Source organism: Scylla paramamosain, chromosome 31 (genome assembly GCF_035594125.1).
Source record: "Scylla paramamosain isolate STU-SP2022 chromosome 31, ASM3559412v1, whole genome shotgun sequence".
NCBI lineage: Eukaryota > Metazoa > Arthropoda > Malacostraca > Decapoda > Portunidae > Scylla > Scylla paramamosain.
The window spans coordinates 16,901,256-16,928,999 of NC_087181.1; the positions used below are offsets into that span (position 1 = coordinate 16,901,256).

Consider the following 27,744-nt stretch of genomic DNA (forward strand, 5'->3'; position numbering starts at 1 on the left):
GAAAAAAAGAAAAAAACGGCCATCTTAACTCTCCGCTGCCAATAAGTTTAGGAAAAGTCTCGGAGGATGTTAGCCAGGTAAGTTCTGGCGGCGTCTGGTTACTCTTCTTCAGATGAGAAAAAAAGAAAAGAGTTTGAGGTCACCGGTGAGATGGATGGAGTGAAGATACTGATTCATTCTTGCACTAGTGAGATGAACAGGACAGAATTTACCTTGCATCAGTGAGGTGGAGGGGACGAAAGAACTCACCATTGAAAGGAATGAAGGAGTGAAGGCACCGACTCACTCTTGCATTAGTGAGGTGGGCAGAACCAACTTTGCGACCGAGAGGAATGAAGTGAAAGTACTAGTTCACTCTTGCATTACCGAGATGGACTGAATACCAAAATCAGCGGAAAGACCAGCGCAGGGAGGTAGTGGGATACATTCAGTTATTGTGTTATTGTCTCACCTGTGCTTCTCCTCCCCATGGACTCCAGGATCTTAAGGGCCACCTCCTTCTCCGTGCTGGCCACCATGGTGAGGGCATAAGTGGTGATGGCCACCTCATAAGGGTCCCACAGCTGGTCCAGATGGCGCTCCAGGAACCTGATATGTGTGTGGGGGATTGATTAGTTGACTGGTTGACTGACTGATTAACTGGGTACTTGAATGATTCGGGTAATTTATTGTGGTGAAATGTAACTGAGGGTAATTTGATTGGCTGGTTGAGTGATTGCTTGATGGATTGGCTAACTGGCTGACTGGCTGATTGGCTGATCGATTGTTTGATTAAGTGACTGGTTGGTTGATTCATTCACTAACTCACTGACTGGGTGACTTTTCGACATACGGATTAACTCACTGACTGACTGACTAACTAACTCTCTCACTCACTAACTAATCAACTAAATAAACAACTAACTAACTAACTCACTCACTCATTCACTCACTAACAAACTCACAAATTCACTCACTAACTAACTAACTGAATGACAGACAGACTGACAGACTGACTGACTGACTGACTACTGGCTGACTGACTTAAGAACACTTTCCATGAAGAGAAACAATGGAGAGCTGAATAACTTGCGCAGTAAAAGGACGCGTAAATGTGGGAGAGTGAAACAATGAGATTTGATGATGGCGCCCCACAAAACCTGACGGAAGAACACCAGCAGGGAACTAAAGAAAATAAATAAATAAAAAAAACACCAGAGACACAAAGGAAATGAGACGCTGCACTGAGTTGAGACGTGTGGAGAGTCTTTGATGCGTGTCTTCGTGTGCGTATGTGTATTATAAGTGTAGTTTTGTGTAGTGTGTGTGCGGGTATTCATTACTGTGTATTTCTGTGCATCACTAGGCAACACGCACACTCCTTTTCTCTTGCTCAAGGAACACTGCTTACTCGCTTGTTATTGATGAGCTTTATTAATCTGAGGAGGGAACGAATTGTAACCAGCTAAGTGACAAAGACCTTACTACTGAGATGGGGAGCAGTGTGTGTGTGTATGTGTGTGTGTGTATACGTCTCTCTCTCTCTCTCTCTCTCTCTCTCTCTACACATCTGTCTGACTGTCTACTTACCACTTTAATCCAATACACATCTACATCTAAACCTAATTAGTTACACACACCTACCTGAACTTAACTAACATAATGCTAGCGTCCCCCCTCCCTCCTTCCCTGCCGCCTTCTCTACTCCACACAGTCTGGTGGTTCAGGTGAGCACATTGCCGTAAGACATTATCTGACATATGCGTCTCCTCATCCCTAATTACCTTTATTAAGATCATACCTTGAAACACTTCTGTTCACACCTCCACTGTTTTCAAAAGGCTCTTGTTGAAGTTATACGCATTTCTAAAGGTGTTTTTACGATTCTAGAGACAGATTGACAAGATTTCTGCGTTACTGAGAGCAGAAATACTCTTGAGTACCCGGCTGATCATCTCTTTGGCCTTTAATAGACGTGATGAGAGAGCGAAGCATTTCAGAATACAGCCAAGGAGACAGACTCACCTTATGGCTCGCAGCTTGGCGCCCACAGCCCTCCCGTGCACCTCCCCCGTCACGGTGGGCAGCGCCTCCCGCAGCAGCGTCACTACCAGAGCCGTCAGTGCCACCAGAGGCTTGTCCTTTTCATCACGAGGCCTCATAGGATCCCCGCCAGACAGACCCTAGGATAGAATATAAATTTCATATTGAGGATCCTGAAGATAACAAGTCTGGTTTCTTTTTCTTTTCTTTTCTTTTCATTTGTAATGATCTTTTTGCAGATTAATCTTTAACAAAATAAAGTAAAGAAGAGCTTTGAAATATAGTTCCATAGTCTTAAACGTTCTTTTTATGAGGTTCCCCAAAAAACAATATTGTAGAAAAGAGCTCCAACATCTTCAGTCATAACAAAGCTTCACTCTCTAATGTCCCTCTGTGTTGCCTCACCTTGAAGCTCATGGTGTAGCAGAGCGTGGCGTTTTCGTAGTGCTCTGTCTCATGGAAGCTGCCGTCCGGTGCCTGGTGCTTGATCAGAAAGTCGATGGTATCCGTGATCAGGCGCGGCTCCACGTACACTAGGTTCTCCCAGTCCTCCAGCTGCGCCGCCAGAATTACCCGCAGAGTCCACGCCGTCACCCTGCACACAACACACAGGTAAGTCACCATGAACAAGCACAGAGAAGTAGTGTAAGGTAGGTGATAAAATGACCCTGAATGCACAAAGAAGTAGTATAAGTAGTAATAGAGGTAGTAGAAGTGGTAGAAGTGGTTCAAGTAAGGCAAGTAAAGTGTAGGAGTGAAAAGAAACGAAAAACAAAGTGACTCTGAACACACAGAGAAGTAGCGTGAATAGTATAAGTAAATACAATACGATACAATACAACATAACATATATAATACAATTCTTTAGCCACCCAAGACATTTATCCTTCAATTTTTGACTACCGCTTTGGACCCTTTTCCGGTACCGGCATCTCAGTGTTCTATTATTTTTTCTTAATTGGATTTTTGTTACCCTTGGCCGATGTCCCTCCTACATAAAAAAAAAAAATAAATAAATAAAAAAAATAAAAAAAAAACCTTTCAAAATATCACAGAAACCATCTTGAATTATACATATGAAAGAAAAAAAGAAAAAAGAAAAACACAGCAATGAAGGCAAGTGAAGAGTGGCAAGGACTGGAAACGCAAGAAGAAGCAATACAGTTTGTTTCTCCCTAACGTTTCGGCCGCTGTTGTTTGCCGCGGAATAAGAAAAGACCGGAGAAGGCATCAAGTGGAACTATTGAGGAACGAGGAGGATTCGAACCCCGCTAATTTTTCCGCTGTGTGAGAACTTTACCAATATACCTTTTATTTTTTTTTCCGCTCTTTCTAAAGTTCCCACCGTCGTCTTCTGGGTACGAAAAGTCTCTCTGGAGAAGTCATCGGCAAAAACCAGTAAGGAATGAGTAAGATTCGAAGCCTTTTAATGTATCTGCTATGTGAGGACTTTACCATTAAGCCATTAACTCTCTAATTAATACAGGTAGGATCTCTAAGCCCTTTTATAATAACAAGTGCTTGAGAACATAAAGAAACCAGCAGGAAGGCAGCCAGAAGACTCCTCCATTAAAATTCTTGTTAAAATATTCCCCCTTAAGATCAATTCTCCCTAACTGACCAAACCTATCTCAATCTTAGTTAGCTTAATCAAATCCAACCGAACTAAATCTACGTTAAATCTTCATAGCCTAACCTAATAACCTAACCTAACCTAACCTAACCTGACCTAACCTCATCTAACCTGACCTAACCTAATCTAACCTAACATACCTAACCTAACTTCATCTAACCTAACCTAACCTCATCTAGCCTAACCTCACCTCATCTAACCTAACTTAACCTAATCTAACCTAACCTCACCTCATCTAACCTAACTTAACCTAACCTAACCTCATCTAACCTAACCTCATCTCATCTAACCTAACCTAACCTAACCCAACACACTACAGAATCCACGCACCACACGGAGGGCTGAGAGAAGTGCCACATCTTGAAAGATCCGTCCTTGTAGCGCGTGAGGAGCCCCGCCAGTTGCACATTGAGGAACTGGAACGCCTTCTTCACGTCGGCGGTGGACAGCTGGTTAGTGAGGCGCAGGTAGTGAAGAGTCCACACCGTCGAGCCGAAGTTGAACGCCACGCCGTCATTGCTCTTGAAGAAACGGCCCTTGAAGGCTTGCTGGAAGTTAAGGGTCGCGTCGCCTCGCACCGGCCCGAACACATCACCTGCAGGGAGGGACGGGAGGGAATCAGGGGAGGTGCTAATGAATGGGGTTTTATCTTTCCTCCTTCAGATCGTTTAGGTTTAGTGAAATGAGGAGTCAGTAGCAGTGAACGGTGTAAGTAATAGGAATGACGCGGTGATGAATGGGAAGGTAATTGAGAGTGGCAGTACTTCATTCAGGCTGTGGTGAAATGGTTGAATAAACTGACCAACGTGGATTTATCAAAGGGGTGATGCATTTTTTTTCTTTCTCTTGTTTGATTCAGAAGGGAGAGAAGGTTATGGGTGCTTGTGTTTTCATTTTCTGTCTCTTAGTTTTTTTTTCTTTTTTTTAATTCAGGAAGGAGTGAAGGTGCTTGTGTTGTTTGTCTCCCTCTCTTTAGTTTCTTTTTTTTCATTCAGGAAGGAGAGAAGGTTAGAGATATTTGTGTTGCCTTTCTCCATCTCTTAGTTTCTCTTCCTTCATTCGGGAAGCAGAGTTTATCGATGTTTGTGTTGTCTTTGTTTATCTATTTTAGTCTGTCTTGTTTCATTCAGGCAGGGCAGACAGTGGATAATTGTGACTTCTTTTGTTTAATTCTTTCTTTCTCTCCTCCTTTCTATGATTTCGTCCTTTGTTAGACCCACTGAACAATTCATTTATTCACCACTCCTCTATTCACTCAATTTCCCTTTGTTTCCCATCATCCCGTACTCCTGCTTCCCTCTCATTCAAACACCGAGACACACATTCAATCATTCTTACATCCACACCATCCCACATACCTTCCACGCACTCCTCCCTTGCCTTGCCTTCGCGCCCCTCGCCTCTGCTCACCTGACACAGTGACAGAAGCTCTCGGGGACCCGTAGACAAAGCGCCTCAGAATACTCTTGCTGATCTCTGGGCTCTGGTCGACTGGCAGGTTAAAGAACTCGTACACTGTGGCACGATTCTTGAGGTCGAGGAGAATGGATGTGTGCTTTCTCACCTCAGCTCCCTCTGGCTGGGAGGAAGGAGGGAAAACATGTATTGATGTGTGTGTGTGTGTGTGTGTGTGTGTGTGTGTGTGTGTGTAAGCAAGTCAGTGATTAAATAGGTAGGTAAGTAAATAAGTAAGCAACTAAGTAAGTAGGTAGGTACGTTTACTGCCATTAAGGAACTAGATATAACAAGTAAAGATTATTACAATCAGGCGGTCTTCACTGACACACTGAAGTAGTACTGGCAATAATATATGTATGTTGTGTGTGTGTGTGTGTGTGTGTGGATAAAGCACTGCAGGAAAGACTCATGAATACATATTGGACAACACTTACTGACATATAAATTAGCTGAAATAAAATAGCTGAATAAATTATGGAAGAAGAAACACTGATAGAGAAGAAAAGTGGATACAGCTCTGCAGGAAAGGCTCATGCATAATACTGGACAAGAAATATCGAGATGCAAATAGATAAATAAATTGATAAAATAGATGACTAAATGTGTACCTAAATTATATAGGTACGAAAGAAGAGTATTCAATCTTCACACACACACACACACACACACACACACACACACACACACACACACACGACCCCACCTCTCTCTCTCTCTCTCTCTCTCTCTCTCTCTCTCTCTCTCTCTCTCTCTCTCTCTCTCTCTCTCTCTCTCTCTCTCTCTCTCTCTCCAACTCTCACCTGCACTTTGATCTTGAGGGTGGCTGTGCGCGTCACCAGCTGGGAGAGGGCGCGCACTGTCACCGTGAAGTCCCCAGCCTGTTTCATCACGGCCAGCGGCAGCGCCACCTCCATGAACTTGCCGCCCCGCACCTGTTGTAAGAAGAACGACGCAGGTGTTACAGGAAAGCAGTGGAGGAAGACGAGAACAGGAAAGGATCGTTAAAAGTGTGCACGTCAGGATACATATAAGGAGAAAACAAGAGGGAATAGGTAGGTGTGTTTACGATCGTGGGGATTATGTAAAGAGATGAGTGCGTGAGGTAGCAAGGGGGTGCATATGTCAGGAGTAGTCTAAAGAGAAGCATATGTGGGATGTGTGTAGGTCAGGAATTGTGTAAAGAGAACAATGTATGAGACAGGTAAGAGTGTGTACTTCCGGAATGATTTAATTAGAGAGTAAAATGTATGTTGAAATTGTTCAGTGGTGGTCAGAGGAGAATGAGGAAGAAGAGGAGTGCGAAAAATGTATATATGAGAAAAGTATGACAAAAATGCATGTAAAAGACAAGTTAAAAAAAAAAAAAAAGTAAAAAATAAAAAAATATGAGAACATAATGACTAAGTAAAGGAAAAAAAAAATAAGAGGAGGAGGCTGAAGCAAAGAACAAGGATTTAACCTACTTAGAATAGAAAGTGTTACTACTACTACTACTACTACTACTACTATTACAGCAGCAGCAGCAGCAGCAGCAGCAGCAGCAGCAGCAGCAGCAGTAGTAGTAGTAGTAATAGTAGTAGTAGTAGTAGTAGTAGTAGTAGCAGTAGTAGTAGTAGTAGCAGTAGTAGTAGTAGTAGTAGTAGTAGCAGTAGTAGTAATAGTAGTAGTAGTAGCACTTTCTGTTCTGAATAGGTTAAATTCTTGTTCTTTGCTTTATCCTCCTCCTCCTCCTCCTCCTCCTCCTCCTCCTCCTCCTCCTCCTCCTCCTCCTCTCAATAGCAGCAATAATAATAGCAGGGTTACCTTAGATCAGGTCAAACCAAGTCAGGTTGGGGCAGGTTTAATTAGGTGAAATCGGATAAGGTAATGTCAGCAGAATTACGGTAAAGACGTGAGGTTAGATTACGTCAAGTCAGGTAAGGTTAGCAGCAGAAGTACACCCGCTTTTTACCGTAATGAGGTGCTGGTGGTCGCCGCGGGAGAGCCTGGGGTTGTAGTGGCTGACAGACGCGTCGCCCTCAACGTGCACAAAGCGGTGGTCGTCGCTGCCCTCCAGCACCACCATCACCAGCATGTTCTGCGCCAGGGAGTTGTACAGGTGCACGCGTATGGCGATCTGGGGGCAGCGGGTAGGTGAGGGAGTGAGGTAGGGAGGGTGGGTGAGTGAGAAAGGGAGGGAGGATGGGTTGGAAGGAGGGAGCGAGGAACGGAGGGAGAGAGGGAGTAAGGGAAGCAACGTGTATTTAAAGGAGGGAAGATTAGAGGGAGGGAAAGAGGGAGGGAGGGATTAAGGGAGCCAGGAAGGAAAGGGAGGGAGGGAGGGTGGTCTGAAGGGAGGGAAGGAGGGAGAGAGAGGGAGGGACGGAGGAAGTGATTGTATTCTTGTCAGTATTCGCTTGTGTGTGTGTGTGTGTGTGTGTGTGTGTGTGTGTGTGTGTGTGTGTGTGTGTGTGTGTAAGGTATGACATAGGATAGTAAAAGGGGAAGCCTCGTCTCTGTCCACATTAAAAATAATAATAATAATACTCCATCTAATACAAATCTAGAAACGGGATAGTAAAGACAAAGGCTTCTCCCCAACTGCCGAGAGAGAGAGAGAGAGAGAGAGAGAGAGAGAGAGAGAGAGAGAGAGAGAGAGAGAGAGAGAGAGAGAGAGAGAGAGAGAGAGAGAGAGAGAGAGACTCACCTAACTACTTTACTAAGGCGAAACACAAGATAGTAAAGACGAAGGCTCCACCCCACCCACCTGTTCCCCCCTGCGGCAGAAGGACGGCCCCTCCACCTGCATGAGGAGCGGCGGGGTGGCGTTGTAACTCTGCTCGGAGAGAATGTGGAGGCCGTGGTGGTGGTGTGTCGCAAAGCCCTCCACCACCCACTGCCCCGGAGAATGTGGTACGTCCAACTCCACCCTCTGGTACCCCTTGTGGCCTGGGGGAACGGGGGGAAAGGGGAGAAAACAGAGGGATTAGGTGATGGGGTGAGTGTAAGTTTATGGGAGTGTGATAAGGTGGTCTGGTGCTGTGATGGAAAGGGTGTGGTCAGGGATGTACAGAAGGATGAGTGTTGGATTGACTGAGAGAGATTGTAGTGTTGTTTTGGTGGTGGTGGTGGTGGTGGTTGTGGTGGTGGTGGTGGTGGTGGTGGTGGTGGTGGTGGTAGAAGCAGTAGTGGTCGATGAAGAAATAAAAAAGAACAAGATGACAGCACACAGGAAAAGTGCCGTAGAAGACCATAAAAAAAAACAACAACAATAGAAAAACAGCACCAACGACAATTAGATATAAGATAGGAGCAAAAAGAAGAAGAAGAAGAAAAAAAGAAACACAATATACCTGATCGAGTAAGCAGCAAAACACTCCAGTCCTTCGCTAGAATAAGAATGGGTAAAAAAAAAAGAAAAAAAAACCAGCAACGAGAAGATAACAGAAATCAAGAAAAGAAGAAAAAAAGAAAAAATGAGAGCACAGAAAAAAAAAAAAAAGAAACACACACACACACATCTAAGCAAACCAATACAACAAACCACTCCCTCACCAAAATACGTATGGGTGAGGCACCAGCTTCCATCCTTGACGTCAAAGAGGTCACGCCACCAGGAGCGATGCGTCACACGAAACTGCTCCTCCTCAAGCTCTGCAACGGGACACAAAACAAAGCACGTGTCAACAATAACAAATGACGCAACACCTCCCGCACTCCCTGCCACTTCGCCTGATGCACCTGACACACTCTTGCTTTACCTGGAGTGATCAGCAGCCGGCCCTCCAAGGTGGTGTTGGACTGCTCGTACTCGTGAGAGACCGCCAGACCTGTAGAGGGACGAAGGCACCAAGGGTAGACCAGACCAGACCCGCGAATATGAGAATATAACTTAAAATTAGGATTCGTATTTTCATCAAGTATTTTAGCGTCTTATTTCTATTTTTTTTTACAGATTTTAGGATTTTTAGGTGTTTTTTTTATGATTCTAGTCAGAGGATAACAAGTTTTCTATGACCAGTGGGAGAAAATAGCCATATGACCCTTAAGATTAGGATCCATATTCTCAAACAATTTTTTTTTTATCTCATAGTGAAAGTTAGTGTGATTTTTAAGTTTGTTTTCACTGGGTAATAAGTCATGTCCACAGCTTTTAATAGACTCTGATGAGAGGATAAACGTGTCGACAGTTCTCTAGTGGAAGTTATTGCGATTTTTAAGTGTTTTCGTGACTGAACTGATGGAATGTCAAGAATTCTGTATCATCAGTGGTATAAAACAGCCTTGAAAGCTCAACTAATAAAATTAGTCGTGATGAGAGAACAAAGCGTTTAAGAATACGAGCCTAGTGTTTAATTTCATCGAGTTCGTGGGAAGTATTTGTCTGTGAATTAGGTTATTAAGTATAAATAAAAATAAATGAAGGTCTGTTATGAGGGTTGTTATGAATGATCTGATGCTATGAGGAGTTATTCTGAAGATTATAGTGTTTAAAGATTGGTGTCACTACAGACGGAGGGCAATGTCTGTGGGAAAAAAGTTTCTTACGTAAAATTATAATGTTTTAGAGATTGATGTCACTTCTAATGGAGGGTAATATTTGTGAGGGAAACTATCATTCTTACGCAAGGTTATGATTAAAGACTGATGTCACTGCTATCGATGGGAAATATCACGAAAACTATCATTATTACACAATATTATAATGTTTAAAGATTGATGTCACTACTATTGCTGAGTAATGTGCATACGGAAAATCTTCGGCCCTACACAATATTATAATGTTCAAAGATTGTTGTCACTAATACGAAGAGTAATAACTATGGGAAAACTTTATTTGCTACCCAAAATTATGATGTTTAAATTTTTTCTTAACCCTTTTGTTGCTATGATCGTCCTTCCTTATTCTTCCTACCACTGTAAAAACTGTTTGCATTGAGACGCAAGAGACGGAAGAGGAAAAACAGAAGATTAATTTTGTCTTTTTACGTGGTAGAAAAATTTACGAGAGCCTAGAACAAAAATAGTGTCTAAAAAGTTACAGGGTATTAAAGGAGAAAATATGTGTGGCAGTGAAAAAGTTAATGTGAGAAGGACACTGACCAAGGGCAACAAAATTCATATGAAAAAGAGACACCATTTTCTTGCGACTACTAACAGAGGATAACACCTATACGGAAAACTTTCATTCGCACAGAACAGAACTGACGCCTTGATAGGAATAACGTGCCATGCGTGTCATATCTAATTCAACTGTAAAATTGTCGCCAGGATGGGACAGAGAACTGATTAACGGCAATACCTTCAGTGAAATTTCAATCCGTGACGCTCCGCTGTGCTGCCTTATGACCTTACGAGAAAGTTCAGGGGAAATATGAGAAAAAGGCAGAGACTGTATGTAAGTTCAGGGGATCTGTTGAAAATAAAAAAAGAGAAAAAAACTAATGGTATTTCTATTATGCTTTCACTTTGTCGTCATTCTCTTGTAACTTACGGTGACAAAACTAAAAAAAAAAAAAGGAAAAAGAAAAAAACTGCACTTGGATGAGACTGGTTGTATGGATATCTTTAAAAATACTACATAAATACGTAAGAGCAAGAGATCAGGCGGACATTGACGATTTCATTCTTCAAAACAGTGAAAATAAAGCAAACATTAATTACGTTCGCTTTTTTTTTTTTTTTTATCTAATCTAAAGAGCAAAGCATCAAGTCGCCTGCTCCTGTTGTCACTTCTTCCCTTGAGTCTCTTTGTTTTCCTTCCGTCTCTTTGTCTCAGCCGCTTCACTCACCTCTGCTGTGCCGCGGCAGAGATTACTGACAAACACTGCTCAAGTCTGTTCTTAGTGTGATTCCCACCCTGCACACACACACACACACATTCCTCTCTCTCTCTCTCTCTCTCTCTCTCTCTCTCTCTCTCTCTCTCTCTCTCTCTCTCTCTCTCTCTCTCTCTCTCACCAAGCGTTTCCTTCCCTCACGCTGTCACACCTAGAGCTGCATCACTGTGGCAAAAAACCAGGAATGGGACCCCGTAGTGAGGGCAACATAGTAAGGGGAAGCAAAACCTTTTACTTCATGAAGGAAAAGGAATGACACTCTATAATTACGTTAATGAGACACCCTGAAATGACGACCATTAACTCTGAAAAGGCGAAAACAAAAAAATAATCATATCGTCGGAAATGGAATAACAGCGAGAGACAAGATAAATACTGACTTTGCTTCACTCTTCTAAATAGTAAAAATAAAGAAAAAATGATTTACGACACCCTAAAAAGACGATCAATTAACTCTGATAACTAAAAAAACGAGGACAAAAAATACCACCACCACCACTACCACCACCATCACCACCAGCATCATCATCATCATTTCATTTAACGTTCTTATTTTCCGTTTTCTGTTCGGGCGATCTATGAATCTTTTTCTTTTCTTTTTTTTTGTTCATCCTTCTTACGTCCTCCACACGCCGCCTTCAGGTTTTCTTTGGTCTTGTGTTGGTTCCCTTTCAACTATCCAATTATTTAACTGTGACGCTCCTTCGTGTATACTCGTATACTGTAGCCCTCCTCCCTTCCCTTGAGTGCCCACCCACCTCACTTTATCCTCAGCACACTCATCACACCCTCCACTTCACACCTTCTCGTCGCCTCCTTGTTAAACACTCGTAATCGTTCCTCATTAGACACACTGCTGCATTCATTACATCCTTCACTCCACACCCTCTCGTCGCCTCCTCATCTCAAGGTCCCAGTCATAACACACACACACACACACGAGTTCTTTTCGACACTACTCACCAAATACTTGCAGGAAATCCAACTTTGTCTGGTGTTAATGATCAAACTTTGTCTCGCTCCTGGCAAGTCTCTACGTAAGAACACATACTCGTACATAAGAACATATGGAGCATCAGGAATAAACTTGGCAGTCCCTCTCTGAAGCAAACCTCCACCTAGCATCCGTATTTATTGATTTATTTCTTGTCTCTTTACTTTACAATTTGAGATTCTTCTGTTACATTTCAGTATCATATAATCAACAAATTACTCATGAAAAGCTGTCCTTTGTCTTGTTCTTTGCACGAGACAATAAAGGAAGCATGACAAACACCAAACATTTCCCTTTCCCTCGCCGGGCGCCTCAAAAAACTGTCACACATTGGTAATCCGCTCAGGGGAGGCTTGCAGTCATGCTTTCCTTACTTCCCAACATAGCCTTCACGGAAAAAGATCTGACGTTCCTTCTGTTACAAAGCGAATTTCCTTTTCTATATACAATGGAAAGGCACTGTCCTTGATCCATCACAGTTCCCGGAGGAGGATGCAGTGACAAAATGATGCAGTTGTGCTCCCTCCAGCGTCACATGTGTACCCGTTTTATTCGGACACAGCATAACTCTCTTGCCAGCTGCGTCATGGAGGTGAGGCAAGGAGTCTCCGTCCTTGTGTCGTTTACTTTACTTCAGCTTTAGTTCAATTCAGCTCAGTTCAGTTCGGTTCGGCTTGAATACACTTCATTTCAGTTTAATTATGTTCAGCTTCAGTTCAGTTCAGCTTGGATATAGTTCAATTTAGTTCATTTCAACCTTAGTTCAGTTAATTTCAGCTTTAGTTCAGTTAAGATTTAGTTCAGTTCAGTTCAGTTCACCTTCAATTTAGTTCGGTTCAGCTTTAGTTCAGTTCAGTTCATCTTTAGTTCATTTCGGTTAAGCTTTAGTTCAGTTCAGTTCAGCTTCAGTTCAGTTCACCTTTAGTTCAGTTCAATTCACCTTTAGTTCAGTTCGGTTCAGCTTTAGTTCAGTTCAGTTCACTTTCACCTTCAGTTCAGCTCAGCTTCAATTCACTTTCAACTTTACTTCAATTCAGTTCAGTTCAGTTCAGCTTTATTTCAGTTCAGTTCACTTTCAGCTTCAGTTCAGTCAGCTTCAATTCACTTTCAACTTTACTTCAATTCAGTTCAGTTCAGTTCAGCTTTAGTTCAGTTCAGTTCACTTTCACCTTCAGTTCAGCTCAGCTTCAATTCACTTTCAACTTTACTTCAATTCAGTTCAGTTCAGTTCAGCTTTATTTCAGTTCAGTTCACTTTCACCTTCAGTTCAGTCAGCTTCAATTCACTTTCAACTTTACTTCAATTCAGTTCAGTTCAGCCTCAGTTCTCCAGCGTCACCTCAACACCTACCTCCCTCTCTTTGCCACTCTTTGTACTTCCCCGGGACAAGCCTAATTATCCTGGCTCTAAATAACGGTTATAGCTTAAAATGAAACACGTGAACCTTTTTCCTCCCGGCACCTTTCTTCTTTCCGTTAATAGAGGAGGGAAGGAGGAAGGTGTGGGTGTTCAGTGCCTTCATTATGTCAAGGAGAAAAAAAAAAAAAAAAGGAAAGGAGACGCGATTTTTTTGTTTATAATGTGTTAACGAAACGCCACTCTTCATTACAAAGGAATACAAAGGAAACACAAACAGCGGCAGAGCAAGAGGATTGAGATTTAACAGTTGGTACAGTTAAGGGGCAAGCAGCACGATTAGGAGTTGGGAAAGTAAAAGGTTAAAGCCGTCATTATGAGTTGAAGAAAACAATAAATGGGAAGGAAGCCTATTACTTCTTGAACGATAAGGAACCAAACTTTGTAATTGCGTTAAATGAAAGAGAAGCAGATTTGACGTCGCTGTGATAAGACTAAGGATTCAAACTCCATAACTGTGAAATGAAGATTTATAAATGGGACTGAAACCTATTGCTTCTCGAGGGATAATGAATCAAGGAGTGCATTCGACATCACGGTGCTAAGATTACTGAAGGAAAAGGAGAGAAAGAGAGATTTTGGATACGGAAGTGAGAAAGTAAAAAAGGATGAAGGAAGGAGGAGAGGAGACAGGAGAATGAACATGAAGATAAGAGCAAGGGAATAAGGGAAAGAAGAGTAGAGGTAGGAAAATGTTTAAAAAAAATGAGGGGAAGAGACGGAAGAGAAAAGATTAGAAGAAGGAACAAAAAGAAAGAGGAAGTGTTAATAAGTTTACATCACAAAAAAAAAAAAAAAAAAAATGAAGAATAAATAAATAAGGTAAAGAAAGAAGCAGAATAGACTGATAAAATAAAATAAAACAGTGAAATTCTAGTCAGAGTAAAAAAAAAACACACCAAAAAATAAATAGAAAATAACAAAGAAAATTCAAGTAAGAAGTTTTCAGAGTATAATGAGAGAAAAAAAGAAGAAAAAAAAAAACAAAAACAAATACATAAAAAAAAAAAAAAAAAAAAAAAAAAACGGGATGAACAGTGAACAGTGAGGATGGTGACAACTTACAGTGCAGCTCATCCGCCTGGTTGTGACAGTGGGCGTACCCGTCACACACCTCTGTCTGGCGGTAACACGTGCCGTCACCACACTCCAGGAAGCCCATCTGGTGGTCACAGCGCCCTGCAGGAGACACAGGACAAAGTGACGAGACTCGAACCCAGCCACTCTCATTTGGCAGACAAGAGTTTCACCAGTTTGCCACGAGTGTCTTTCACTTGTTTGAGTTAAGTGACTTTTGGTTAGAGAATATGAAGGTGAGGTGTGTGTGTGTGTGTGTGTGTGTGTGTGTGTGTGTGTGTGTGTGTGTGTGTGTGTGTGTGTGTGTGTGTTTGATCACGGTTTTAAATTAGGAAAGGCAAGATTATCAATTTTGTTCTATATTTCTTTGGAGTTTGCAAGTATAATTTTATCATTAAACTACTACTACTACTACTACTACTACTACTACTACTACTACTACTACTACTACTACTACTACCACCACAATTGCTACCACTACTCCTACTCCTACAACAACAACAACAACAACAACTACTACTACTACTACTACTACTACTACTACTACTACTACTACTACTACTACTAATACTACCACGTGTGTGTGTATGTACCTACTTGTATGAGAGTGTGTACGTATGTGTGAAAGCATCCACGTAAGAGACACATTCAATATCACAAGTCTGGGGATTCTACAAATAACGTTTCTTTTCAGTTCCCATCCGTAGTCACAGTTACTTCCAGCCACCTGCCCTTCCTCTCCCATCAACAGAAGGTAGGGGAAGGGGTGGCGAGTAAATCCCTCCATAAGCTCTCTGAACTCTGACCACTTTTTTTTTTTTTTTATCAAGGGGCGTTCGCAGTCGACAACACCTAAGAGTAGTAGTGCATTCAAATACGACCTTTCTAGGGGTAGGGTATAAGGGCTCTTTCCCAGGGGACCGCAGTGAGGCTTTGAGGATTGAAAGAAAGTGGGAGTAGGGGGAAATAAGAATTATATCATTAAGTAAACCTTGTGAAGTTTTCTCTTTAATATCTTGAAGTGACAGGGTGATTTGGAAAGAGGAGGAGTGAGAGAGGAAAAGGAGGAGGAGGAGGAGGAGGAGGAGGAGGAGGAGGAGGAGGAGGAGCATGACTAATAATAATAATAATAATAATAATAATAATAACAAGTGAAAGAGGAAGAGGAAGAGAATGGAAAGGTGTGAACATTCAGAAAATAAGAGAAAGTAAAATGAGAAAAAAGAAAAGTTGTGAACACTTGTATAAAAGAAAAAGGAGAGAAAGAAAAATTCCAAATACGGAAGTGAGAAAGTAGGAGAGGATCAAAGAAAGGAGGAGAGGGAACAAAAGATAGAAACAAGAATGAAAAGAAGAACAGGAGGATAAGGGAAAGGAAGAGGAGAAGGAGGAAATTGTTCTGAAAAGTGAAGAGAGGAGACGGAAGAGAAAAGATGGCGGGAAGGAACAGAAAGAGAGAAGAAGCGTTGAAGATGGAGATGGCAAAATTAATCAAGAAATAAAAGAGAAACAATACTATCTTTTCCTTTATCTAATCTTTACCTCACCTGCCTAACGTAATGACACAGAAAAGACGAGCAGAGAGAGGAGAAGAGTCGCATCTCAGTCCTATATTCTGCACAGCACCTCCACAAATGTCAAAAGACTGTAGTTGAAGTTACACAAGTTTTTAAGACTGCTTTCACGTTTCTACTGACAGATAAACAAAATTCCTGCATTATTAACAGGAGAAACAGTCTTGAGAACCCGGCTAATGACCTACGTGGCATTAGAAAATAGTAATGGTAAAAGCAGAGCGTTTATGAGGAAGGACATACCGAGGTGGTGTGGCGAGGGGAGTATGGCATCAGTAAGTATTGTCAAGCCAGCCTGGTGGAGGGAAGCGAGCGGCCACTGCCCCGTGCTCTCTGCTGATAGGGACTCTATTTTCTCAGTCTGTGACCCGCTCCGTGACCTGCGCCGCACCGTGTAGAGGGACCTGTGGGGAGCGGAAGGTAAAGTCAATACGAGGTCAACTTAAGGTCACGCTAATCGAGTGATTGACGAAAAAAAAAAGAAGAAAATTTAGAGGAAAGTAACAGTTGGAAGGGGCAAAGTTAGGTTAATACAAGAGAAAAAGAAAGAAAGTTAAAAGGAAAGTAGGTTGGGAGGGGCAAGGCTAGGTCAATACGAGGTCAACTTAACTAAAAGGAAAGTAACAGTTGGAAAAGGGCAAACTTAGATTAATACAAGAGGAAAAAGAGAGAAAATTAAAAGGAAAGTAAATTAGGAGGGGCAAGGTTAGGTCAATGCGAGGTCAACTCAAGGTCATGATGGTCGAGTACTAAAACACACACACAAAAAAAAAAAAAAATGCAAAAAGACAGAAAAGGAAAATTAGAAGGAAAATAAGTTCAGAGGGGCAAGGTTAGGTCAATAGGAGGTCAACTTAAGGTCATGATAATTGAGTATTAAACTAAAAAAAAAGGAACAAAAGGAAACAAAAAAAAAAAGAGAAAAAGAGAAAAAACACTGAAAGGAAAGTAAAAAAAAGTAATATGCTTAATTTTCGGTATTGGGGGAAATAGAAAAGGATGAGAGGACAGAAAAAAATCGTCAGATATAAAAAAAAAAAGGAGAAAAAAGGGAAATATGTGAGGCGTTGAAATTGTATGAAAGGAAACATAAAAAAAAGAAAATGGGAAATTAATAAGGAGATGCGAATAAAGGGATGAAAAATGAAAGGTAAGAAATAAAGCGATAAAAAAGAAACAAAAGCAGAAATCAATAATAAAAAAAGATAAACGAATAAAGACAAACAAAACAATAACAAAGAAAGAAAGATTAGAGAAAAGAAAAAAAAACAATAAAAACGAAGCGAAAGAAACAAAGATGAAATAAAAAACAAAAAAAAAAACTAAACTAAACGTAATAAATGACTTAAGACGAGAAAAAAAAATAAAGAAAAAAAAAAACAAGTACTGAATGATCTACGTCAAAATGAAAGAAACTAAATATTAAATGTTATTGACTGACCTCAATTTCTTTCTCCCTTCCCTTTTATGCGTTAAAGAAATTAGCCGCTCAATTTGCTCCACGCCCTCACAGCATCAAGTAAGAGGAAAATACGCAGTATAAGGGGAAAAAAGAGAGAAAAAAAAGAAAAAAAAAAGAAAATTAAATAAAAAATGGAAATAAAGTACAGTAAAAAAATAAAAGAGAGAGAGAGAGAGAGAGAGAGAGAGAGAGAGAGAGAGAGAGAGAGAGAGAGAGAGAGAGAGAGAGAGAGAGAGAGAGAGAGAGAAGAAGAAGAAAAAGTACACGAAATGAAAAGTGGAAGTGAAGTACGATAATAAAGAAGAGATGGAAAATGAAAAGAAAAAAAAAACAAAAAACAAAGACAATTGGACGAAACAGAAAAGCTGCATGAAAATAATGATAAAAAAGAGAAAGAAGAAAAGACACCAAGATGCAAAATAAACGAAAAAGTAGAAAGTTAAAGGAAAAGATAAAAAAAAATTGCTAAAAGGCAGAAATACAACACAAAAAGGTAGAAAAAAACAAACAAAAGATAATACCACAACAAGAAAATGTACAAGAAAACAAAGAAAAGGTAAAACAATAAACAAAAATAAAGAAAAAAACAAAGAAAACTACACAAAACAAGAAAACTAAAAAAAAAAAAAAACTATAAGAAAATAAAGAAAATTACATACAAAAAAACTATGAGAAAACAGAACACAAAAAAAATAAATAAATAAGAAAAAAAAGAAAACGGAGATAAAAACTAACACGCATCAACTGAAAAGAAAACCAACCAAAGAAAATGAAAAGGGGCAAACTTCAATAACCTTGGATGTGGCTCCATCTGTAGTACCGCCTTCAGCAGAGTGGCGGGAGTGATGCGGCCGGAGTGGTGGGCGAGCCAGGCGGGCCAGCGCGTGCAGGTTAGGGCCAGGTGGGTCCCCGGGGCAGCGCGCATCGAGGCCTCCACCGTCCTCTTGGAGTGGTCCTTATGCTGATTCAGTTCAACTTTCACCTGTAATTGGGTAGTTCGGTTGTTAGTGTGGTTAAGTTAGGATGGGTATTGCGGCTATCGTTGTAGCTGGTTGTTAGGGAGCTATTGTCTTTATTAGGATTGTTTTGTAGTTAGGTTAGGTTAGGTTGTTAGGTTAGGTTGGGTTGGGGGGGGGGTTGAACTGAAGGAAGGACAGAATGGCGATCGGATGAAATGAAGCACATGTCGAAAAAAATGGCCGTCAGTTCTCGCTAACTGAAGGCCAGCTTGAGTGTGTATTGGGCGGCACGCAGTCCGGGCGTCACTTCCACTGTCACTTCCACACAGGAGGAGCGCTGTCGCTGACACAATGGTCGTGTCTCGAGAGGAAAAGTATTTTGGGGGAATTCGTAAATATTTACAGGGAAAAAACCATGCCTTTGAAAAATTATGATAAGTGATTACTCGGACAGACACAATAAAGCAGCAGCCCGTGATGACGTGCTGCTAAATGAATTAAAAGATAAAGGCAAACCAGCAACAAGACAAGGTGGGCAAGAAAATAAACAATTTTACACCATTTACTTCGACGATTTTTTTTTTTTCAGGCATGTCAGCACCACAACCAGGCTGAGATGCACAGTCTCTAGATATTGGGAAAGAAGAGATGCTGCCATGGTGCTGGCTGGGCTTCAACTGAGGTTAGACTGAAGGCAGAGCTGAATAGTGTGTGGGCACGCGCGGCGGACTGCAGCCCCTTCAGTTCAGTGGGCCTGTCAGCTAAAACCAACCGTGTGTGGGGGACTTAGGGTGGGATATTGTGCCTATCGTTGTTATTGGGGTTGTTTTTGAGAGAGAGAGAGGAGAGAGAGAGAGAGAGAGAGAGAGAGAGAGAGAGACCCTTTAAAGAACACAGCCCTTAAGTGAGGCACCGCATTATCTAATAAACAAGTACGCAATCTAATAACGTTAAGACAACTAAATTACACCTGAAATTAGATTGAAAGGTGAGTTTATGCAGACAGAAGGTCCTCGGTTCACTGTTCTCCTTTCTCCTCTCTCCCTTCTCCCCTTCCCCTCTCCCCTTCTTCTCTTTTATCCTGCGTCAAGAGAGGAACAGAGAGAGGTTTAAAAGTGTTAGGAAGAGTGGAGTGGAATAAGAATAAGAGGTTTGTAGGGAGAGAAGAGACAGATGAGAAGGAAAAAAAAAAACGAGATAGGAAAGGAACATTGAAAGGAGAGTAAGATGGTTGCAAGAAGAGGAGAAACAGAGGAATAAGGATAAAAAAGGAGTTAGGAAGGGAAGAATGGAAGACGAGTAAGAGAGAGATGAAAGGATAAAACGAATTAGGAGAAAGGGGAATGAACGGAGGAAAGTGATAGGAGAGACAGATGAATGAGGACAAAGAAAAGAGAGAAGGAGGAATGGAAGAAAGGAAAAAGGAGATAAAGAGAGAGAGGAAAGACATATGAAAGGGGGTTAAAAGAGTGGAGGTAAAGGAAAACAAAGAAACAGGGAATGGAAGGAGAAAAGTGAGAAGATTAGATAAAGAAGAGAGATAGATAAAAAAAAGGAGGAAAGCAGAAATGGAAGCGAGAAGATTGCACAGAAAGAGAGAGAGAGAGAGAGAGAGAGAGAGAGAGAGAGAGAGAGAGAGAGAGAGAGAGAGAGAGAGAGAGAGAGAGAGAGAGAGAGAGAGAGAGAGAGAGGACAGACAGATGAGCGAGGTTAAAAAGACAATTAGGAAAGAGGGAATGGACGAAGGAACGTAAGAACAGAGAGAGAAATGAATGAAGAAAAAAAAGTCTGGAAATTGGGAAAGCACGAAGAAAATAGAGGAAGAAGAGATAAAAAAGGAGGCAAGAAAGTGGAAATAAACGGAGAAGAGAGAGAAAAAAGTTGCAAGGAGAGAAAAAAAACAAATAAAGAGGGATAAAAAGGAGAAAGCAAAGCGGAAATCGTCAGGGAAGAGAGAAAAATTTAAAAAGTTGGAAGGAAAGAGGAAAAAAAAAAATAAGAAGCCATAAAAATGAATCAGGAAAGTAGGAATGAATGGAGAAGAGAGAAAAAGGTTAAAAAATGCAAAGAAAGAAAAAAAGACATAAGAAGTGATAAAAAAAAGGCTGAAAGTGAAAATAGGCGGGAGACCATCAGAAAACAACAGAAAGAAAACAAACAGACGAACAAAAGGCTCTTAACTATACAAATCCCATTCAAAACTCACCGGATTGGAATAGTGAAGCTTGACAGACACGTTAATGGTATCGACTAGCACGTGGTTGTCCTGTGCCACGTGCATCACCACCAACGTGAAGCGAGGCGACATCTCTCGGGCGATGGCAAGACTGAGGGTTGTCACCACCTCCCTGCCAGACCACTTCACCTGCTCTGTCTCCGAGTGGATCAGTACCCCCTTAGCCAGCACCTGAAAGAAAACGGGAGCAAGGGATTGGTTTGATTGGTTAGTGATTGGGTGGGTTGGTTGTGGTTGTTGTTGTTGTTGTTGTTGTTGTTGTTGAAAAAGAAAACTCTCAACTTGTCATTTGATTGATTAATTAGTTGGTTGGTATCACTAAACAAATATACTTTTTTTTTTTCCCTATTCCTCTTTTGGCTTTTTTTTTCTCTTTCTCACATTACCTCCTTATAATTAACTCTGGTAGTAATGGAAGTGACTGACTGACTGACTGACTGACTGACTGACTGGCACCGCTATACTTTCTCTCTCTCTCTCTCTCTCTCTCTCTCTCTCTCTCTCTCTCTCTCTCTCTCTCTCTCTCTCTCTCTCTCTCTCTCTCTCTCTCTCATTCCTTTACAAATAACTAAGCATTAGCAAAGAAACTGATAAACTGAATAGCTCACTTTCTTATTCATATATTTATCTATCTATTAACTGTAACCGCTGAAAAACAAGAGGAGCATTTTCTTTTCATATTTTTCTTTTCCTTGTTTGTTATTCCCTATCTTCCATTGACCGTCCTCTACAACGCTAGGTCAAAAGACATTCCTTCCTTCGTTTCTTCCGTCTTCCCTTTATTTGCACGGCTGATTAACCTTTTCACTGTCACGGATGTCTTTTGTTGATGTTCGGAGGGAGGTAGAAAATTGTTTGCACGGAGACAGGAAGATAGATAGATAGATAGATAGATAGATAGATAGATAGATAGATAGATAGATAGATACAAAAATATATAGATAGATAGGAAGATAAATAGATAGATAGATAGATAGATAGAGAGAGAGAGAGAGAGAGAGAGAGAGAGAGAGAGAGAGAGAGAGAGAGAGAGAGAGAGAGAGAGAGAGAGAGAGAGAGAGAGAGAGAGAGAGAGAGAGAGAGTTTAATTTTGTTTCTCTTAAGCTACAAAACTATTAAAGAAACCAATACCAAAAAAAAAAAAATCTAAAAAAAAAGAAAGAAAAAAGAAAGTGAAAAGTAGATAATTATTGAAAGGTTTCGAGCAATGAAGGATTTAACTTTGATTCTTTTATTTTTTGTTATGAGAGGAATAGCTGGACGGTCTTAAAGAGATTATTGTAAAAGTAACTTGGTATCTTTTTTTGGGGGGTCAGAGTTCAATGATAGTTTAATTGTGGTCAGCTTATAAATAATAACAGCTTAATTGAAGCTCGATAATAGCTGTTTTTTTTTCCTTTTTATATAAGAGGATCGCTGGCCAAGGGAAACAAAACAGGAGGGGAAAAAAAAACCCACTTAGACGCCAATCCCACAATAGACGTCAAGAGAATTATCGAACATTGAAGGCTAAGTGTCTTGAAACCTCCCTCTTGAAAGAGTTCAAGTCATAGGAAGGAGGAAATACAGAAGCAGGCAGGGAGTTCCAGCGTTTACCAGAGAAAGGGATGGATGATTGAGAATACTGGTTAACTCTTACATTAGAGAGGTAGACAGAATAGGAATGAGGAAAGAAGAAAGTCTTGTGCAGCGAGGTCGCGGGAGGGAGAGATTTGCTGTAATAGCCTTACCATCATGCTAATTATCAGGAAGGAAGGCCAAGTAATGATGCGAGATGATGATGATGATGATGATGATGATGAAGATGATGATGATGATGATGATGATGATGATGATGATGAAGGTAGTGGTGGTGAAGAAGATGATGATGATGATGATGATGATGATATGATACTAAACTAACCAACCTTTCCTTCCAACATTTCTCACGTCACTAAAGATGATAATAACAATAACAGTAGTACCCCGAGTCCCTTACAGAAAAACGACAACAAAAAATAGAAAGAAGAAAATACAGAGAACGAATAAAAAAAAAGAAAAGATCATGTTTCTCTGTCCTTTCCTTTCCCCTCTTCGTTTAATATTTCCCCTCTCTCGTTCCCACTTCCCCTCGCAGCTAAGTCCAATATATGTGACGCCTCCAGATGCACGTGTCATCGCTATACGCGCCAACAGTCACAGGCATTATCAACCTGCCGTATACATTTCTTTTAGTATGTTTTCCTCCCATCGACTGGCGTATTATTACCCCCCCCCCCTCTCTCTCTCTCAATAAAAACATTTCACTATGCCGCTCGTAACCTTCTTCTTAACATTTTGAACTAAGTGGTATTCTTTTCTATTCTTCTTCTTCTTTCTTTTTTTTTACACTTTTCTAATCAGTTCTTTGGGTGCGACTCGTGAGCAGTGCGTGTACCGGCGGGGTCAGTTTCTTTAACCTTGTAACCTTATTTGTCTGTGGATCGCCTCCCCTGCCTCCCCTCCACCTCCTCGCTGTTACCTTCTCCCCCACCACCCCCCTACCACCTTCCTCTCAATCCCACGAGCATCCCTACCACATTGATTCACACACACACACACACACACACACACACACACACACACACACACATACAAGAGCATAAAGATGTAAGAAAATAAAGGAAAATGCAAATAATTATCAAACATACACGTGGAAGTCCCTACAAGAAACCCAATGTACCTATTTCCATACACACACACACATACACACACACACGCGCATACGAGAAGTGTTTAGCAAGGGGAAATGTTTGTTTGATACTGAAAATAAGACCTCCCCTTTTGAAATATTGATAACTGGAATAAACTAGACTGAAAAGAGAGAGTAGAGGCAAGAACTGTACGTAACAAAAAAATAAATAAATAAATAAATGAATATAGATATAAAAGGCAGGATCACATGAGTGGAGTTTAAATACTTTATACTACAATTAGGTGAGTATAACTAGATAAATACTATTAGCTAAAGACAACCAAGAAACAAAGGAACTAAGAAAGAAACAAATAAATCATAATACAAGGAAATAAGTCAGGAAATGTACAGACCAAAGCAATAACACTAAAGTAAATTAAAAAAGGGATAAAAAGAAAAAAAGAAAGTGCGGATCAGAAATATATAGAACGAAGAACCTCAAGGGAATCAAAACCCATTACTTCCTCAACAGTAAAGGATAGAACTACACTCTCGCACTGAATTGAAGGCAAACCAACAAAAGGATGTAACAAAAATGAAGTGAACATCAGGATTATCTGGAAAAAAAAAAAGAATCTAAAGGGAATCAAAACCCATGACTTCCTCGAGTATAAAGGATGGAATGACACTCGCACTGAACTGAAGGCAAACCAACAAAAGAATGCACCAAAAATTAAGTGAAATCAGGATTATCTGGAAATAAGAGAATCTAAACCCAAGACTTCCTCAATCAAGAATAAAGGTTTGAATTACACATTCGCACATGACTGAGAATATATATCAACAAATGAGTAGGACATAAACAAAAAATATCAGGATTATATGAGACTGATGTATTAAAAGGAATCGAAACCTATTGTTCTCTCACTGACAAGAGATTAAACTACATAGTCTTGCAGGTGCTGGGTGAAAAGTTATAATGATAATAATAAATAAACAAATTGATGAAAAAAGAATTGATGGGGTAATATAATACATAACTGGGTAGCGCAAGGGAGTCAAAACCTTTTATTTCCCCAGTGATAATATTCTTGCTCGCTCTGAATGGAAAGAAAAACAAATACACAAAAGGATACAACACACAAAAAAAAGAAAAAGAAAAGACGAATTGAGGCTCAGAATTAAATAGAAATGGTAAGGTGAAAGGCACCAAAACTTCTTATTTCCCCAATATAAATGATCGAACTCTATATTCTTTCTCGTAGTGAATGAGAAACAAACCAACATGTCTATACAAAACCACCCTTGACGGACTTAAGATAAGGAAGAGGGAAAAAAAAATAATGTAAATCAACTACTGTGAAAACTCCTTCCTTCCTTCACCAGACAACACGTAACTCAGGCAGACAGAAAACTTGGCATTGTAAACTGAGTGAACTGAAGGCAGTCACAACAACTCCGTCTGGGGTGAGGTTGCCAAGGAAACTACGGTTGGCGCATACACCTGTCCATCTCATTAAAATTCTCCCTTCCTTTACCTGTTTTGTCACCTGCTTGCCTCTGCTGCTTACCTGTCTGTTTGTCTATACACGAGTTTTCTATCTGCCTACCTGTTTACCTATCCAACTATCTACTTACTAACTACCTGTATAATCACCTGCTTACCTATCTTTCTTTCTATTTCTTTATATGTCTACCTATTTATCTCCTTCCCTCCCTTCCTAACTATTTATCTATTTATCTATCTACCTACTTTTTCCAATTGCCTCCTTACCTCTATATATACCTATCTATCTATCTACTTGTCTCCCTCTTTTTCTATCTACCTACGTGTCTATCTGTCCATCTATTTATCTATCTCCTGTTTTTTTCTAGCTACCTATCTATCTATCTACCTGTTTCCTTACCTACATATCTAGACACATGTTTAAATCTTTGGTTACGTGGGGGTATTTAAGTTTACCTGTCCAATTTTCTACCTACCTACATGCTTGCCTAATTACTTACCTATCTCCTTCCCTTCTTCCTAACTACCTACCTGTCTGTCCATCTGTTTATCTGTCTATCTACCTATCTATCTATCTTTGAGCTTCCTTCACAATACCTCCCACTCGCCCTGTAGAGAATAAGTCCTGGGCGCTGAGCAGACACGTGATCTTACAAATGAGCATCTACCAAGCGCATTAAGGTAGCATGGTTTGTGTTTCTGCCCTTCCAACTCTCGCGAGGGTTTGAACTTTGAGCAGCCTCTTATATGTAATGATGGTAGCACGTCTTTTATGTTTCTCCGCAACGTGTTTACCTGTTACGTGAGTGTATGCTGTGTGCCTCTCTTGTTAGTGACTCAAAGGATTCTAAAGCATATATATTTGTATTCATTAGGGAGGTGTGAATTAAGAGATCTGATAGAAGTATTAGAAGGGAATCTGATAGGGGTATTATAATGGGATCTGGTAGAGGTGTTAAAGTTGTTTAAGGGTAACAAGAATGATATTAATAAGGTTCTTAGGGTTAGTCATCGGGAAAGGCCTGGAAGTAATGCGTTCAAATTGAAGTTAGATTTAAAAAAAAGGGATAAGTTGTAAATGGTTCTTGAATAGTGACAGAAGACTAGAATACACTCAATAATCGGGTTGTTAGTGATGAGTCAACAGGAGGGTTTAAATGAATAGATAGATTTATGGACAGGAATGGTATTTGGGTATAAGTTGATATGTTTTATACAGGAACTGCCACGTGGATGGACTCACGCAGCTTATGTCCTTGTGTTTGCAGACTTTGTGTCATCTCACACTGGCACAACTTTTCACAGGCTTTATTGGAAGATAACACGATTTTCAAGAATACATTCCAGTCAGAATATTTAAAATTATTTCCATGATTCTAGTGATAGTTTAACAATCATTATACATAGTCAATAGAAAAAAAAAAAGAAAAAAGAAATCGACTAGTTACGTTGGTGCCCTTTGAAAACAGTCCTGATGGAAGCCCAAATCGCCTGACAATAGAGCCATGAGGTCACACACGTGTATGCAAGAAGATCGCGGCGCCTGCTCATAGAGAGTGTAATAATGAGTGATGGCTTCTTGCAACTTCCCTAATACTATTATATTCTGTTCTCAGAGTTTTCGTCGCTTCACCATGACAACAGACTGTAGTGGAGGTCAATACGATGTTCAAAGAGTATTTCCAAGATTCTAGTGATAGCTTAACTCTTTGATCCACTCAGTCACTCTAAGACATCTTTACTTGTTCTACAGCCATATCCATCCTTTGAACTGGGAAGATATTGCAAAATGTATCCTTTTTTCACCGCTAACTGTATAGGAGACGCTTGTAAAGACTTCATGCATCGTTTCGTGTAGCAGTGAAAGGGTTGATAATTATTGATCATCAGTAAGAAAACAAATAAACAGACAGACAAACAGACAGACAGACAAACAAACAGACAGACTTACAGAAGAAAAGACGCACACAACTTAAGCCAACACTCACCACGTACTGGAACCAATCCATGGGGAAATTTGCTCTGATGTGGAAGATTGCAAACTCCCCAACGGTGGCAGTGACGGTGCTGGTGGTCACGTGCAGGTAACGTCCCTTGGGAGAGTGCACGGGCTCCCCCCCTATGGACGCAGCCGCCGCCGCCCCCTCCGTGTCCCTGTAGTTGGCGTGCACCTCCAGACCCCTCGCTCCCTCAGGTACCTCCAGAGTGAATCTGTGGCCGCGGCAGGAGTGACAGAAGAAAGAGAGGGAGGGAGGATAAATGTTGAGTGAGGTTTAAAAGATATGGTGATTGTTTGGTGGGTAGGTAGGTAGCTGGGAGAAGGGTAGAGGTTTAAGAGACTGGTAAGTAGATTAGTGGGTACATGGATGGGTAAATGCATGGGTAGATGGGTAGTTAGGTAGATGGATGGAAGGAGAGAGAGAGAGAGAGAGAGAGAGAGAGAGAGAGAGAGAGAGAGAGAGAGAGAGAGAGAGAGAGAGAGAGAGAGAGAGAGAGAGAGAGAGAGAGAGAGAGAGAGAGAGAGAGAGAGAGAGAGAGAGAGAGAGAGAGAGAGAGAGAGAGAGAGAGAGAGAGAGAGAGAGAGAGAGAGAGGGCAAAACAAGCTATAACAAACACACACACATTGATAGACAGGTCATCCCCTCACACATACTCTCCCCAGTCACTCTCAAACACCAACCCCCCGCCCACCCAGCCACACGTACCCTCCGCCAGCCCTCCACAACACACACCACCACACGTTTCAATACTCACTCCAATATTCCGTCCTCCTGGTAACGCACGAAAGCTGAGTGATGCTTGAGAACAGACCGTATCCTCTCCCCTGCCTCCTCCTGCCCCATCCACACGCGGTCCTGCAGTCCTGAGGGGTACGTGAAGTTGTCGCGGAAAGAGTCATCCTTCACGATCTTGCTTTTGGCTAAGTTGTCCTCC

The 27,744-nt window shown here is 40.9% G+C and overlaps 1 protein-coding gene across 1 annotated transcript in view; it reads right to left on the reverse strand.

Annotated features, from left to right (window-relative positions):
* LOC135088750 (CD109 antigen-like) overlaps positions 1-27,744 on the reverse strand; it is a 54,596-nt gene that overhangs the window by 12,232 nt on the left and 14,620 nt on the right. Inside the window, exons 6-21 of the mRNA XM_063983748.1 lie at positions 27,565-27,744; positions 26,799-27,021; positions 20,621-20,821; positions 18,250-18,437; positions 16,237-16,397; positions 14,408-14,521; positions 8,854-8,922; positions 8,648-8,746; positions 7,860-8,041; positions 7,065-7,229; positions 5,914-6,045; positions 5,066-5,234; positions 3,986-4,250; positions 2,428-2,617; positions 2,005-2,162; positions 452-588 (exon numbers count right to left, since the gene is read on the reverse strand). The exon at positions 27,565-27,744 is cut by the window's right edge and continues 104 nt beyond it. Coding sequence (XP_063839818.1) covers positions 452-588; positions 2,005-2,162; positions 2,428-2,617; positions 3,986-4,250; positions 5,066-5,234; positions 5,914-6,045; positions 7,065-7,229; positions 7,860-8,041; positions 8,648-8,746; positions 8,854-8,922; positions 14,408-14,521; positions 16,237-16,397; positions 18,250-18,437; positions 20,621-20,821; positions 26,799-27,021; positions 27,565-27,744 — 2,633 coding nt within the window. The remainder of the gene's footprint in view (positions 1-451; positions 589-2,004; positions 2,163-2,427; positions 2,618-3,985; positions 4,251-5,065; positions 5,235-5,913; positions 6,046-7,064; positions 7,230-7,859; positions 8,042-8,647; positions 8,747-8,853; positions 8,923-14,407; positions 14,522-16,236; positions 16,398-18,249; positions 18,438-20,620; positions 20,822-26,798; positions 27,022-27,564) is intronic.